Source organism: Pocillopora damicornis, chromosome 5 (assembly GCF_964200805.1).
Source record: "Pocillopora damicornis chromosome 5, jaPocDami1.2, whole genome shotgun sequence".
NCBI lineage: Eukaryota > Metazoa > Cnidaria > Anthozoa > Scleractinia > Pocilloporidae > Pocillopora > Pocillopora damicornis.
Window position 1 is genome coordinate 8,567,385 of NC_142674.1, and position 16,154 is coordinate 8,583,538.

Below are 16,154 nucleotides of genomic sequence, written 5' to 3' on the forward strand. Positions count from 1 at the left end.
TGTTAATAACATTACGAACAAAATTTAAAATTTTGAGTTTCACGCATGACGAACACTAACAACTACACAATCAAGATAACTTTTTATGACTTCCAAAACAATCCGATGAAAACTGAGTCCCTAGCTCAGGTCGATCTTGCATGCAAGTTCTATTTAGGTCGTTTAGGTCTCCTTGAAACCCACCTCTGCACTCACCCCCTCCCCTACCCCCAAGATAAAATATTGCTAGAATCAGCCGCTTCTTCGTACTCTTCGGAAGCTGCTGATGTTGCCAAAAAACTGAGTATTCTTCGTCATGCTCCATCATAATATTGGAAACACATGCTTTCATCTTCGCATAAAGAAAACAAGTTGCGAATAACTTCAGAATTTAAAAGAAAAATGTGCGCTGCAAAGTTTATCACGTAACCAAGAGCAAATTGGTTTGTTTGCGTCGTCACGCGAACATATGGGTGGTAGGGCGACAATATTCTTAGTTGTTCAATAATTGTTAGCGTCTGTTAAAAAACGATATGGGAGTAAGGAAATTAAGAAAACGAAGTCAAACTTATTATTTACCCGTTCATTCACTGGCTGGTTAAAGTTCAGTTGCGATCTATGTTGTCACTCCTAAATTTGGATTTCGAAGAATCAAGTTATGAGAATTTAGTTTGCACCTTCATCCATATTAAATTATGTGAGCAATAACGTTGGAGATAGTCCCAAAATACTTTTAAGGATACAAGATAAAATCAATTGAATAACTTTGTGCTAATAAACTGTGGTTTTTTTCCCTGAGAGCCAGTTTTTATCGATCAATTCACAGGTGCTGTTAAAGATGGTTTTTATTTCTCACAACAACAGCATTGGGCAAGGGGAGTTCGAGGGGCTTCCCCGAAATTTGCTGTAGTCATATTACAAATAGAGACTGCTGTTTACCATTGCCCACATTTTAAGACCAAGAAGCAGAAAGGAAGACAAAGCAAAAGTAAGTTGAAATGATTCCTTCGTTTCTTATAGCTATGACCTTTACTTTGATTACAATTTACGTCTTGCTACAGACTTAAAATGCATGAAAATTTAGTGTTTTTTACTTCCGGGATAGAGGCAAAATGTGAGGGTGAAATCGATTGTGTTTTCGCAGGAAATAATTTTACTGAATCGAGCTCGCGTCTCAAAGCCTGAGCTTTGCAACCACAACTTGAAAACCTTGCAAAGCATAGCCTCTAAAGTCACCGAAGTTTGATAAAATCGACCGCTTAACCAAGCGAACGTCTCCTTTTACGATGCGTGTTTCAAACAACTTCGTGTCATTCACTTAAGCGACAAACAGTCAAACCGTCAAGCGCGCCGACCAGTTATCTTTTTTCTAACTCTTTGAATTATCTTCGTTCACTTTCAACTTTCATCGATCATTTAATAGCGTGAATTTAATTGAAAGACGTCTAGAAAAGTCACGCCATGAATCGAAATTATCTCAACACGCTTCTTCGTATTTCGTCAATGTTCATGGTTTAGTACTAATCGGTAAACCTAAAAAGCAAACAGTCTATGTGCAGTGTGCTTCAGTCCCTGAATGAAACATCGATTTGATCATATGTGTGCAAACAATACCTTCCCCTTGGATTGTAACATAATGAAAACCATTTGTGGAAAATATTCCCTTCTGGAAAGACGAATCCAGACAGATCGTAATTCATTTGTTTTGTTTACAACAAAATTTTATGCAATTTTTAGAAGTATACTGTGCACCATCTTTACTTTGTTTTAATTTGCAAAATAACGTAAACTTCAGACGTACAGAAATATAAAGATACTTTAAGTCAAGTTAGTTAGTTTAAGTTATTACAATCCGCGATCAAGACAAACTGATCTTTCTAATACAATCTCGGAGTAATTGTGGCATTATACGTTACACCGGTAATAGAATATATGAGTTTTCTGGATCCGCTATTAAGTTCTCTACGTTCGAAATTCGATGGGCTAAAATGTCGGTTTGGGAGAAGCTCGAGGCTCTTCTTCTCGTTTTTGTTTGGCAAAGATACATGGGGTCAATAATGAAGGGAAAGGTAGGTTTGTCCCTGAATTTTTATACTGGCAAGCAAACATTCCTTCGTATGTCTTTATAACCATTGAGAAACGAGACTGCGCAGATTGTACTGGAAATCAATTGAAAAACTCATAAATTAAAGGCTATGGACTAAAAGATACTGGGACATCAAAGCTCTAACTTATAGCAATTAAATGAGCTCTTTGTAGTGTCTGTAGGGTTATTTAGAGTATTAATCATTAAAAAGATCAAACATAATATTACAACGTACATTTTTATTTAAACAAAACTTGAACTTGGCATGTTCTGATAAATAATCTTGCGAATGAATAACCCAAAGAAATAACAATAATTTGTACATTCAAACCAGTAAATGAACCAGGGTTGTTTTCATGGGATCCCAAGAAAGAAACAAGAATTTTACATGGAGAATTACAACTTGTCACGTAGTTCTATTACTTGACTTTCAAACTAACATGTATTTCACAGTGAACAATAACAATTTCCTTTTGCTTTGTATGTCAATCAACTGTACAGAAGTCAATAGAACAGTTCAGGCATTGTATTTTTTAACTTCCAAGATTAATTTTTTACTTGAAATCCAAAACTAATGTTATATTTTCCATTGCCAATATATAATTTTTTTTCTTATCAACCATAACAATTTCCTTTTGCTTTGAATGTCTAAAGGATGTTAATGCAACAGAACATGAGTCAACACAATAGTGTCTGCTAATCCAAATAATTAATTCATCATTCTCTTTAACTTCCAAGATGAAGTTTTACACAGAATCAATACCAAATGTTATATTTTCCATTGTCAGTAGAGCCTCTACTTTGATTTTATTTGAAGTGTCATTAATCGATAAGTATACTTTGACTAGTAAATTAATAATCCATCACATCAGTAAAGGCTGTAAGCCATACTTGTTTCGCTTAAATTTGAACACATACTTGAGTGGTAGCACCCTTTTTCACACCTTTGACTTTCTGGCATGTGCCACATTACTTGGGCATATGTGAAGACAGGAGATCCAATTGTATATGGCATTTTCTTTTTACAACTGTTGATCTAGCAGGTCATGAAAACACTCAGTTTATCTGTAAAGATGAATTTCTGTATATTGGTAACCAGCTGTGGTCCTTGAGGGTTGTCGACATACATGTCGATTTCTTTGATTGTTGTGTCACTTGTTGAACCAAGATGTGGGTGCCCATTGTTGTTCTTTACGCTTAGATCTGTGATGTAATAACTGCTTGAGCTTTTGCATTTTTCAATCATGTCATCCTACAAGTGGATTATTGTATGACCAGTTTGGTCGTCAGTGACACAGTTCTCTTTAACAAGGCCTGGCTTTCCATTTCTCTTTGTTACTTCTTTTGGTTTAAGTATCTCCCATAGTGATTGTTCCTTTACCATTCAATCTTTGATTTGTGGTTCACAAGTTGAGCTGACTGAGTGAGATTTCAATAGCATTACCCTTTGGCAGGTTGGAGTTGCTTGGTGAGTCAGTTGATGGTTTTGTGCTTTCAAAGAGAATATCACCTGAATTAGCCTTGACAATAGTTGAGTGGTTGTTGATGATTTTTACGATCAACGCCATCTACTTTGGCAAATCGAGAACTTGATCTTTAGAGGTGAAAAGTGAAATATTCATTTGCTGATTTTACCTTCTTTCTTGGTGACAGTTTATGAATATTACCAGGATCAGTATTTAAATTAGGAGGAAAAAATATTGATTAGTATAGTATCTTAATTATACTGGATTACAACCACTAGAGTGAGAGAGAGAGAGATAGAGTATAGACTATCCAAGGCTGTCAAGTTTATTAAATTAAATTTAAAAATGGTATACTCATTTCTTTGGGGAATTTGTGTAATATACTTTTCAAAATTGTATTCTCTTCAACTGTAACCTGATTATGTTTGTTTTAAAAAACAAAAAATTTGTGAAATTTACATTATACACAAGGTTCCTTAAGAAGATGCTCACTTGCGCATTACATTGTATAAAAAGGAGGTATATAAAATATATGGAGAGTAAAATATAGAAATTATTATTCTTAAGCTTAAGGTGTAAGAAAATATCAATGAAAGTTATGTAGTAACTACTGTAAAAAAGGAACACAAATTAAATTATTAGAAATTGATGATGGGTCATAAGCCATGGTGTAATCAGTAAGCCTGTAATGATTGATGTTTGAACATAACTGACATTTTGATAAGTAGATTCAATGAAGTTGAATATTCCATTTAGTACCTTTTCACTTTGATGCAGACATGGCCAGGAACTCTGTTAAAAAAAATGGTAAAAGCAGGTGAATTTAGCAGGAAAATGGAGACTCATTCATTGCTAAAAAGAGGAATTTGGTTTTTTTAATACCTGGTTTAAAACAAATAGCCTAAAAGGAGGCCTTGGAGCTACTTTCCAAGTTAGGCCAATCATGGAGCCTTAAGAACATACAGGACGAGATGGGCTGTTTCTGACTTTTTGTTAACCCTTTAGATCGATTGATACCAGTGAGCAGTGACTTAGGCTGCCAGTTATCGAGCAATGAATTCAGGGCAGGCCAAACTCCTTGTGAAGTATACCTATGATCATGTTCAATTTTCCACAAAGATCATCAGCACTTATATGTATATTTCCAGGAAGAGCAGTAACACTTTTATTTACACGCAATTTCAACAGTAATGGTCATCAAAGTACTGACATACAGGTGTATGATGAAGGCAAAGTAACAAGCAAATTGTCATAGTTGGTAATTCAAAACTACCGCGGCTTTCCTATTTTTTTTTTTAACTAGAGCAAAAGAACTTGAATAAATCGGAAATGGTAAAACATGAAAAGTTTATGCGTAAATATCTTCCAAACAAACACACGGAAAAATCAGTGAATTTTCCCATAACAGAAGCCAATTCTATCGCTAAGGCAATCTCTTCGGCCTTCTTGAGAGTCAAATCCAGCTCGGCTAGCAATCGCTGCTGAATTTTTTCGTTATTTACACTACAGACTAAACGATCTCGAAGCATTTCTAACAGAGTTTCGCCGTAATTACAATGTCCCGAGAGCTTACACGATGCTGCCACATACGTCGCCACTCCTTCGTCTACTTTGCGATAACGGCTGTGAAATTTAAAACGCTCCACCATCTCACTTGGTCTGGGTAAATGGTGCTTTTCTAGAGTTTCGACGATCTTTTTAAAAATGGTTGTCTCCGCGGGTCTCGCTGGCTGAAGTAGACTCACTCGCTTTTTTCCCCGCATCTTCGATGTCGTTCCCTCGGAAATATTGTTCTAAACGCTCGATATATTGGGCCCACGACTCCTCCGATTCTTTGGATTCAACTATCTTTCCGTAGGTTGCCATTCCGGTACGAATTTAGAGTTAATCCTCGTCGCCAAGTAACTGATTACCAGCCATGTGTTTTGGTTCAAACACAAATTTTAACAGTAATTAGGGGGGGGGGGGGGGGGGGAGAGGGGGGTGTCAAGTCATGTCATGTCATGTCATGTGACTCAAACTACTGTATATCATTACGGTATAACTTTTGACCTGTTTGGTATGATGGCAGAACCAATTTCTCCTTCTGAAGGTATAATGTTCAACTGAATTCACATCTATGGTTATTTACTATTTCACAGATTGTCCCTATGGCTTTTACGTCTTCTAATACTTATATTTATTTTACTTGAACTCTTTAAAATATATTTAAATTTTATATTAAATATATTTAAAAATAAATACTGATAAGATTAATGAAAAAAAAAACAGAATGGAGTGACTCTACTTTATTTTTACCATCTTGGTGATATAATTGTCATATTTTAGTGAACTGTACTATCGAAAGCCAGATGGTGTTTTATGATGCCGCAAATGGTGATGAGAGTATTGAACTGGTCAATAGCTCTCTGGAAACAAATGCCAGCAGCCAGGAAACTGAATCAGAGAGAACTGACATTGTAGAGGTAGAATTTACTGTTTTGTTTCTTGCTTTCATTCAGAGATTCCAACCCCATGTGATGGAAAATAGGGAGTAATTATTAGTGCCAAAGGCACAAGCTTCTAGAGGGGTCAGGGGGCATGCCCCCTTGAAATTTTGCAAATTTAGGTTCTCTCAAGTGCCATTTCCTGAATTTTGACATCATTCCGGCCTGAGTTATAACATACCATAATGCTCTTCGCGAAGAAAGTAAGTATAATATGAGTGTTTCACAGTGACAGATCGCCAAAAATTCTAAAGATTAGCAATTTTCCCCTAGTTTTCAGAATTTTATGATAAATCAGGAGAATTTGGTAAAAATCGGGAGAGCAGGAGGCAAGACATCAAATTGGGAGACTCCCGATCAAATCGGGAGGGTTGGAATCTCTGTTCATTTGTTATGATCTAATAAATAGTTGTAATTTTTTTACTGGAGTTAACTATGGCTAGTTTATCAACAATATCTGATGCTTCTACTCTGAGTATTATTTTTGAACATTTGTGATTCATTTTAGTGTTGGCTTAGATTTATATAATCTCTTTGTACCTAATTTTTGGTCAACAACTGAAAAATTAGAGCAAGCATCGAATCAGAATCAGCTATCGCCACATTCAAAATGAAACACAGTCTAGAAACAGAGCTGAATTTTTTTCTACCTGTTTTGGTCTCTCTACACTTCTATGTTTTACTTTCAGAGTTTTCCTTCTTAAATCTCAGTTAAAAGTTCCAAAATGCTTTCAGACCATCTTTATCAACTCATTACTATGTTCATCAAAATTCACATATGGTAGACTGAGTAACATGTTATATTTGCACCCATTTAGAACAGGCAGCCCTATTCTTATGGTAATCATTTCTATCAAAATAAAATTATCACTACTCATCTAGCAGTAATTTAGCATTTGCTAATATCATTCTTCAAGGAAAAAATGAGCCAAGGTGGGATGATGACTTCATCAAAAGAATAAATTTAAAAAAAGAGGGCTATGAGCCACCTTAATTTCCAAATTTTTAAATAGTTGTACAAGATCGTGTAATTAATAAATATTTATAATCCCAAAATGTTAAAAGTATAATAGGGTTACAAATCACTTTTCTTTTATTAATAGGCACAAGTGCTCCCTAAAAACACCAAGGGGCGTTTGTACTTTAGTAATCAAGAGGGCCTTGACGCCAGTAGGAACAAAGTGCAGTCACGTCCAAAAATTGGTAAATTTGATCAATGTATTTGTATTGATTCTAAAAATGTAGGATGCTCATTTTTGTTATTAATATTGTTGTTATTATTATATTTTTTAAATTATTTAATCATTATTCATTTTGATGCATCATCATATATTTGTTTTGGGTGAGAAGAGATCCTTTCTAGATTTTAGGACTGGTCATTTTTCAGAGGGAGAGAGTTCCAGATTGTATTTCATCATAAAGTTAAGCTCAGCATGGAAGCAAAACAAAGCAAATGCTGTGTTGTGTTTGGTAACCCCAGTAATTGTTCATTTATAGCCACTTGGGTAACCAATCACAACACAGAATGGATTTTTCACCTTGCTTGTGTTTATAAATTTGAGTTAAATGTTTTGTAACTTATGGGAAACCCAACTTAAGAAAAGGAGACTTTTCTGGCAGTTTAGGCAACAATGAAGTCACAAACACATCCTGAAACAGTCAATACATACAAAATCACCTCAAGATTCATGAATTTGTTTGGCAATTCCAAGGTGCAATCTTTTTCCTTAATTATAAATCCTTTACAACCAAGCTAGCTGATTTAGTCAAGAAGCTTGAATAAATATGCCTTGCTATTCTTTATTTTTTAGCACTTTTTCCTAACCTTGACTTCATCTTATAGTCCATAAAAACCCAAAACTGACCGGCCATCATTCAGCCATCTTGATCTCAGACATGGTCAGCAATGTATGTTCACTGAATAGCTGGAATTTTTCCCTAACAGTGCATGCTCCTACCTCAGTTATTTTGGATCACATAACATGTAATAAAACTGTTTCTCCTTAAAAGTCTCTGGGCAAGTAGCATTGCAGAATCTATTACCAGAGAGAGAAACAGTGCAATGTTTAAGATGCCAGCAATGTTGACCAACATGTGAAAAGAGGGTGATTAAATGGGGCTCTGAATTTTTGCATCAAAGCATTTTACAATCTCATACACTTACCCATGATTTAGTAAAAATGTTTGCCTTGTTTTCAGTCACTTTCCATCATCTAGTGTCTTTATTGAGCTAATATGTAACAAATCACTTAATGACTGCAGACCCCTCCAGAAACAGCCAATTTTGTTTCCCTTGAAGCTCAAAACTTCCTGAGGCAGAGCATGACAAAAGAAAAATTTTTTTTGTTATTTTCTCAAAGATGAACAGATCAAGGGACACATGACAACACTTTCTGAAATTCTTGCAAATCCAGATTTTGCTGATTTCCATCATATTGTAAAAGAGGTCAATGGTATGTATGATTGAATAAGAGAAAAGATGTGCTCAGTATAATTAATGGTATATTGATTTCTGATTAAGATTCTTACGAAGTCATTTGATTTCAAATTATCTCAACTGTAATTGTGTTATGTTATTCCTACATTCCTCTACAATTCACTTTATTGTACAGTGTTGTGCACAAAGAAGTTCAAATCTTTATCAGTGAAACCTTTTACATTTCTACAACATATTGCAAAAAGGAATCATTGTATTTTAGTGCCAAGATTCATTTTGCACCAATCATCTTTGCATCAGATGACTTCTAACGCATCATAAAAACACAATTTCATTTCATGATAGCCAGTCCTCCCTAGACAATCTCAAATGAGTCTTTGGAGAAAACCTTCTGGATTATTCTCAAAGATCTTTCTCCAACTTTTGGAAGCCATTTCAAGTTATTCTTTAAAATTTATAAAGGTAATAGGACCGAGTGGAGTCCAATTCGGTCTGTTATCATAACGAGTGATTAACAAAATCAGATGACCACAAAGCAGGAGTCTGATTTGTCAATCACAAGTATGATTACAGACTGAATTGGATGACACAAAGTCCTGTTACCAATTAATCATAACCAGAAAAACAAATACCGGTACATTTAGGACAAACATGTCCGGTAGAGAAAATGTCTAAAGTAAAAAAAATCCCTCCATTACAGAAATGCCCCAGTAAATTTTTTTAGGATAAGTTAATGTTGCTATGGTTATTGTGATTGGTGGATTTAGCAGAGTGGACTTAGTATGATTGGCTGCTTCTGCTATCCAATTACAGGTGTCTGATTACAGCTAACTGTCCAATTACAACTTTACAGAATAACGAAAAATAAAGTAGCTAATGCACCATTCACATTTGAGGAAATTGTAACTGTTGTGATTAGAAACAGAACTGTCTAATAGAAACAGTGTTATTGATAGCATACACAAAAAAGTGATTTAGGTGGAAAGTCCAAATGTTTTTAACAGCAGGTAGATTACTGTGATTATGTGGGCAACCAGTGCCAGGGGTCCTGTCAAGTACCAAGGGCACAAGTTTCCCAGATAATCTGAAATATTAACCACATCCATCTCTAGGCTTTCTTCTCACTGAAACTAGAGAAAATCAAGTTTAGTAAATTTGAAACTTTTCTCCATAAAGGAATGTACTCATAAGATTGCAACTTGTGGTATTTCTGCATTTCCTTTTCTCAAATGGCTGTTTGGTTTTGTTACAAAGAAAAACTTTTGGGTGCCATTGATTATGCTGCAAAGAATTCAACTTCCCTGAATGCAGTAACAGAATTGCTGGGATCCTGTTTTGCTGTTCTTCTGGAGGCCTGTCATGGAGTGGCAGATAAGTTTGAGCTTTCAGATGATACTGTGGAGGCCTTGGCAGACTTCAAAAGATGTGAAAGGGAGAGATATGATCTCCTTAAAAAGACAGAGATGGACAGAGCTGTTGACAAGAGAGAGGAAGGAGTTACTTTACTTGGTAAATGAAAAAATAAATCATTAAATCTAGAACCATTTTGGAGGAATCCTCTACAGTTTTATCATTATGATTATTATTGTATTATTATTATTTTCATGGATATATTAAGAATTGATTACCACTACCAAATTGTTTTTTGGGGTCATTAACCTGCATAAAGTAATGCATAAACCAAAAGCATGCATCTCTTTATTGGCAAGCTAATAATTTATGAAATTTGAACTTGTCCGGTGAGTTGATAAAGGAATACACTTGGTCTTTTATCAACTTTTGTACTAACCACTTTTGGTCTACAAAACAGCTTTATTGATAACTTACCTAGTAAGAACCACTCAAGCTTAATGTCTAGAATGGTCTAGAACAAATTTCTGGTTCAGTATTTAATATTCTATTTATAGATCAGCATCGTCATGACTAAGAAGAATAGAGAATTGTAGACAATTACTTCACAACCTGTTTGTATACCATTACATTACATGTTTCACACAGTTGATAGTACTTGAGCATTATATTAAATATACTTTAGCTCTAAATGCAGCACCTGTTACATTGCAGAACAAGCCATGACAAAAGGAAAGGAAGATGTCAAAAAAGTACTAGAGAGACAGAAGAAGACAGAGGAGGCACAGACTTTGCAGAAGTTTCTCAACAAAAGTGAAGAACTTGAACAAGAAATTAACAGAGAAATTGAGGAGCTGAAATTAATGAGTGACAACTGTGAAGCTGATGTGGCTAAGATAGGTACATCATTAGCAAATCTTTCAAGCAATCAACCACTAATGTAAACTTTTCATTCCCAAAGCACTCTGATTTGGGAATCCTTCAATCAGTAATCCATACATATTTGCTACCATTCAGCAAACCAGCCTGCTAGTCTGTCTGCAGGTCAGACTGTCAGTCAATCAGTCAGTCAGATGGCCAAGAAGCCAACCAGGTATTTAGTCAGTCAGTCAGTGAGTCAGCCAGCCACTTAGTCCTCCATTTGTCAGCCACTTCGTCAGTCATTCAATCAGTCAGATGGTAAGTCATTCACTCAGACAGCAAATTTGGTCAGTCAGGCAAAAAGTCATTTTGCTTTTATGAACTGAGTTGATAATATAAATTGACCACTGTCAAGAGTTTCAAAGCTGACATTTAGAGCAATTATTTGCCCTTCATCAGAGCAAATAATTCAGTTAGTCAGACAGCCAGTCAGTCAGTTGGTAATTCTGCCTATCAGCCAGTTAGCCAATCAGCCAGTCAGTCAGTAAGTCAGCTTATCAATCAGTTAGTGAGTCAGTCAGTCAGTGAGTAAGCCAGTCAGTCAGTCAATTATTCATTCATTGATTCAATCATTCATTACAGCTAATAATTGATCATTTAGTTGGTAAATAAGTTGCTTAACTTGTTTTCTTAATGGATGATTAATATCGTAATCCAGCCCAAAATTACAAAAAACAAATGTAACATTACTTTCTTTTGAAAATTAAAGCTGAAAGCCTTGACACCCTACGTGAGTCTGCTGAGATTGCCCTCAAAAAGTACACACAGAGAGACCAGAACTTGTGCCAAAAATTACAGCAGAATAGAAAAGAACAAGAAGAACTGCAGAAACGGTTGAATGCTCTCAAGGAAAATGAGCAAAAGTTGGAGGAAGAAAGAGAGAAGGAAAACAATACCCAGAAGAGAGCAGACTCAGTAAGTTAACATTAACCCTTCAATCCCTAAGAGTGAGTAGCAACTATTTTCTCCCAACAATAACACCCCTGAATCACATATTGAAGTAAGAAGAATAAAGTAAATGATCACTAACTAAAGAAGATACTGATTGTTAAGCAAATTCTCCTTGTTGGCACCAAAGGAAAAGTAAAGAGAACAGTATGGAGAGTTTGTGTACTGGTGTTAGGGTGTAAAGGGTTAAGTGGCATATTTGCTAAGCTTACAACTTCTTATATGTTACACTTGCCAAATGTAAACATATCTATCTTTGAACTTAGAAAAAAAGATATAGGTATATACGTGGTTGGGAGATTAATTAACTTCAACATGTCTTCCTATTTCGGAACAACCTGTTTTCCAAGGATATGTAGGGCAATTAAGTGGTTGAAAGAGTAATCAACTTCACAGTGTTTTCTAAGACCTGTGTATCGCTTGGCGATTGTTAATTCTCACAGTAGATTGCTAATAATTATTTTCTTCGTCAATCAGACAGCAATGGGAGCCGAAAAAGAGTTGGAGAAGTGGCGTCAGCAAATACAAGAGTTACAAGACAGGTGCCAGGCTGCTCTCCATGTTATGGAAGAATTTAGAGGTATGAGTACAGTGGCTCCCAATCTGAATGACTATGATTCAAAGTAATTCCATGATACAGGAAGCATCATGTGCTGCGGTTAGTTTGTTTTGTGTCGTGAATTTACCATGGAATAATTTCTACTTTTTTCCTACCGAGTCAATATTGGTACAAAGCTGCTCACACCATTAAGAACAGTATTTACGCTAAACCCTACTTCTGAACTTAATTGATTATTATGAAAAAAAAATCAGTTAATTCTTTGATATTATTGTTGCCTAACCAAACCCTAAACCTAAGCAATCAGACAACTTACTAATTATCCTAGAAATAACTTGATAGAGCAGTTCCCATTTAAGGGTCCCAAGTAATCTCGCTTTGGTTTTGCTTTACTTCGTTTTGTGATTGGTCGGGAAAATTGGGCCACTCTACCAACCAATCAAATGCCAAACTATAACAAATCGTGTAAAGGGGGTAAGTTTCTGAAGAAACTGTGGTGCTGCGTCGGTGGGAGAGTATAGCAGGTAATTTAGTGTTAACAACTGAGTTGAAAACGTAAATTAGCCACCATAAAGGGTAAAAAAATTGACGTTTCGAGCGTTAGCCCTTCGTTCAATCGCTCTGACGAAGGGCTTACGCTCGAAACGTCAGCTTTTTTACCCTTTACGGTGACTAATTTGCGTTTTCAACTCAGTTGTTAACATTAAATTACCTGCTATAACAAATGGTGACTTAGTCACCAACGTTTTCCCGCGCTTTTAGTAGTTCGCCTGTTTTTCTTGAGCCCTCATTGGCTTGTGATGATATTAACCTTTGTTCTGATTTGCCGTTGTGATTACTCTGATTATGGTATTCGGAGACTTGATTGAAAACTGCTCTAAACCTCTTTGTATCAAACGAATTTATCTTGGAGTGAGAGTAGTTTCAATTGACTGTCAAAAAACCAAAACTAAGGTAATCACAACAACTAATCAGAAACAAAGGTTAAACATCATCATTTATTACACCCATTTTGAAATCACTGATGGTCCCTGTAATCTGATTGGCTCTAATTGGTGCGATTTATTCACAAATTGCACCATTTTTTGCTTTAAATCGCATCTTTTCCCTAGCCAGTGAGGAGGCTACACTAAAAACAAAACAATCAATCAGACTTCAAGGCTTGTTTAAAGTAACCAATCATATTGCAGAAAGATGAAAGACATGGAGTATCATATGGCAAATTTTGCAACTTTTGTTTCCAAAACTCTTATTTTTTCCTCCCAAAAAATGGATGAATTTAATTTCAAACCAGCTCAGTATTGTATTAATAAAATATTTGAACTGACCAAGTCCTGTATTTGGGCGATTTCAAAATGGATGTAATAAAGTGGTAATTGAACCTCGTGTTGTGCAATTTTGGTCTGAAATCATACTTTTGATTTCAAATCGAACTCGCGCTGCGCGCTCGTTCAATTTTGGAATCACGCGTATGATTTCAGCCCAAATTGCACTCCACTCAGTTCAATTACCATTATTAACCGATGGGAACTCAAAGTAAAAGGGGCAACCTGCTTGACGAGCGGGAAAACGCGAGTGACCAAGCTGAGATTGGTTTTTGTTTTCCATTTGATTGGTTGAGATTGTGGTGCGAGTTTTTTGGACCAATCACAGAGCGAAGTAAAGCAAAACCAAAGCAATCCAGAATCACGATCGATACCCATTGAAAACTGCTCTTATCTATTGTTTGAATCAACTAAGGCTAGATTTTCTTTTAAAGACGAGACGAAAAGGAAACAGAAACAGAATTTTGGCTTACAGCAGCAGAACTTTACTGAGACAAGTCACGAGATCTTTCTGTTCCCTTTTTTTTTCGTTAGATGGATCCAGTAAATTAATGGATGCTTCTGTGGAAAGCAAAAAGAAAGAAGAGCATGAGCTGCACAAACTGGACATTATGGCTCACAGACGACTGCGAGATGCGACGGCAGCAGCTGCTGTTGAATGCCAACAACACATTGAAGATTGCGATAAGAACATTAAATTCCTCAAAGATACGGTGGGTTAGACTTTCATTTCTACTTAAAACTACCCTTTAGCTACACGTGTAGAACATAATTTTCAGTGGAGCAACAAGAGCAGTATTTTAAGGCTTTAATAACGATTGAATGAGCTTCGTAAGTAACAATTCTTGACTACACGGAGTTCTTTCTTTCAATGTCTTTTCTTTTATTTCAGATCACATCTCTGAAAGCAGAAAGGAAAGCTAAGGCTAAGATTGCCTTGAAAGTTGTCGTTGATGAAATCGTCGAGAAGTTGAAGAAATATGAGGAGTCTTATTCCGAGAGCAAACAAGCCAGAGCCGAAAAGAATCAAAAATTTGACATCTACACCAAAGAGATGCAAGACTTAGATGAACGGCTGGAAGCACTTGGAGAAATCGTGGAGGCATTTGATGAGATATGTGAGTAAAAAAGACAAAATGACAAGCGAATTTTCAGACTAGCTGAGAGTTATGGACCAAAGTGCACTTGCAAATCCGTACCTAAGACTAAAGAATACGTTAAGATGCCTGAATGACTTTTCATTACCTCATGAAAACTAACTTTATCTTTCTAAAGGATGTATAGTTTTACCTTTAAGAATCTTAATTTTCACACTGTGGAACTGACAGTCTAGTTTAGATGAAGTCCGGTCGATTCGCCACATCAACATGATCAACTTGAAACACGTAGAAAGTCGTTTCGATACAACCTCAGTCATTTCAACACAAACTAGTTTATTCTTGCCTTACGATTAAAACTAACGTTTTTACGACCGTAAATCTGTTCAGACTGTGTGAGATGCAGCCATCACGTTAATTTTATGGATTTTTCTTTATCAGATCGCCGAGTGCAGCGGGAAGTGAATGCTCTGTGGGAAGGAGAGGACTTCTCCTCTTTGGAAGACTGATTGGGGCCCGCCACTGTGATGTTCAACGCTTGTACATATATTACTTTTCACATTCAGTACCATAACTGTTAAGCTACGTCTCAAAATGATCGTATCGCCAAATGTGTGCTTTTTAAAGTTAAATCCTTACTTGTTGCTGGAAAAAGTTTATTGTTGTTTAAGCAGAATTTGTTATTATAAAGTGAAGACGATATGGGCTTTCGCTGTTCCAGTCACGGAAAAGCCAAATATTCAGGTCTTTAACATAAGCTTTTTGGTAGTTTTGAAGTGGCTAGGTTCTGGGTAGCTTCTGGGGATAAATTAAGCTTATTTAAAACTCTTGCAGAGACTATCTGTCACTGCTTGCAGTCTGTCATAGCAGATAAACAATATGTTTACAGCAGTTTCACTCAGGCTTAAGTTTAAAATCAGGTGAATGGGAAAGTGCTTTTTACAATAATTGCGCAAAAACTGTAATAATAGTTTTGCTGGCAGACTGTTAGGGTTTTAAGTTATCGTTGGGGTGATAATACCAGTTTTCAAAAATTGTTCTTCAACATATATGCTATGAAGAGCTCTGTAAAGAACGAGTCTGGAATTTATTTGATGATAAACCCAGATTTAGCGTAGTAAATTTCGATATACGATATACTTTCCTTAAAGATTTTGAGTTTCAGAATAAAACGTTTGGTACCCTTCGAATTCTAAGTTAATTTTCTCCGCGATAGCGTTTTACAAATTCTGATCTTCGCTTCCCCAAAACGGAAAAGGTCTGCTGGCCCCGTTGGATCGAACGTTCTTCGAAGCGTTGGATAACGCTTTCCTCTGGATAAATCTCTATCCAGCGGATAGCGCAATATATTTTTTTGAACACTTATCCAATGGAGGATAGTCATTTATCTGTTGGATAGCGTTATCCATCCTTTGAAAAACTGGGCACAATTAGAATTTTGTATTGTAAAATAAGCACTACAAGAATCACATTCATATGCTCGTCAGGTTCATTTGGAGT

The 16,154-nt window shown here is 36.0% G+C and overlaps 1 protein-coding gene and 1 pseudogene across 1 annotated transcript; one reads left to right on the forward strand and one right to left on the reverse strand.

Annotated features, from left to right (window-relative positions):
- Positions 1–219: 219 nt before the first annotated feature.
- LOC113671048 (uncharacterized) lies at positions 220–15,844 on the forward strand. The gene is made up of 12 exons (XM_027187255.2): positions 220–455; positions 806–967; positions 5,860–5,996; positions 7,121–7,220; positions 8,378–8,470; positions 9,709–9,963; positions 10,519–10,704; positions 11,435–11,640; positions 12,151–12,253; positions 14,092–14,270; positions 14,450–14,675; positions 15,096–15,844. The coding sequence occupies exons 1-12, from the start codon at positions 449–451 to the stop codon at positions 15,161–15,163; spliced, it is 1,722 nt and encodes a 573-aa protein (XP_027043056.2). The 5' UTR covers positions 220–448; the 3' UTR covers positions 15,164–15,844.
- Positions 2,620–3,742, reverse strand: LOC149045015 (uncharacterized; annotated as a pseudogene).
- Positions 15,845–16,154: the final 310 nt, after the last annotated feature.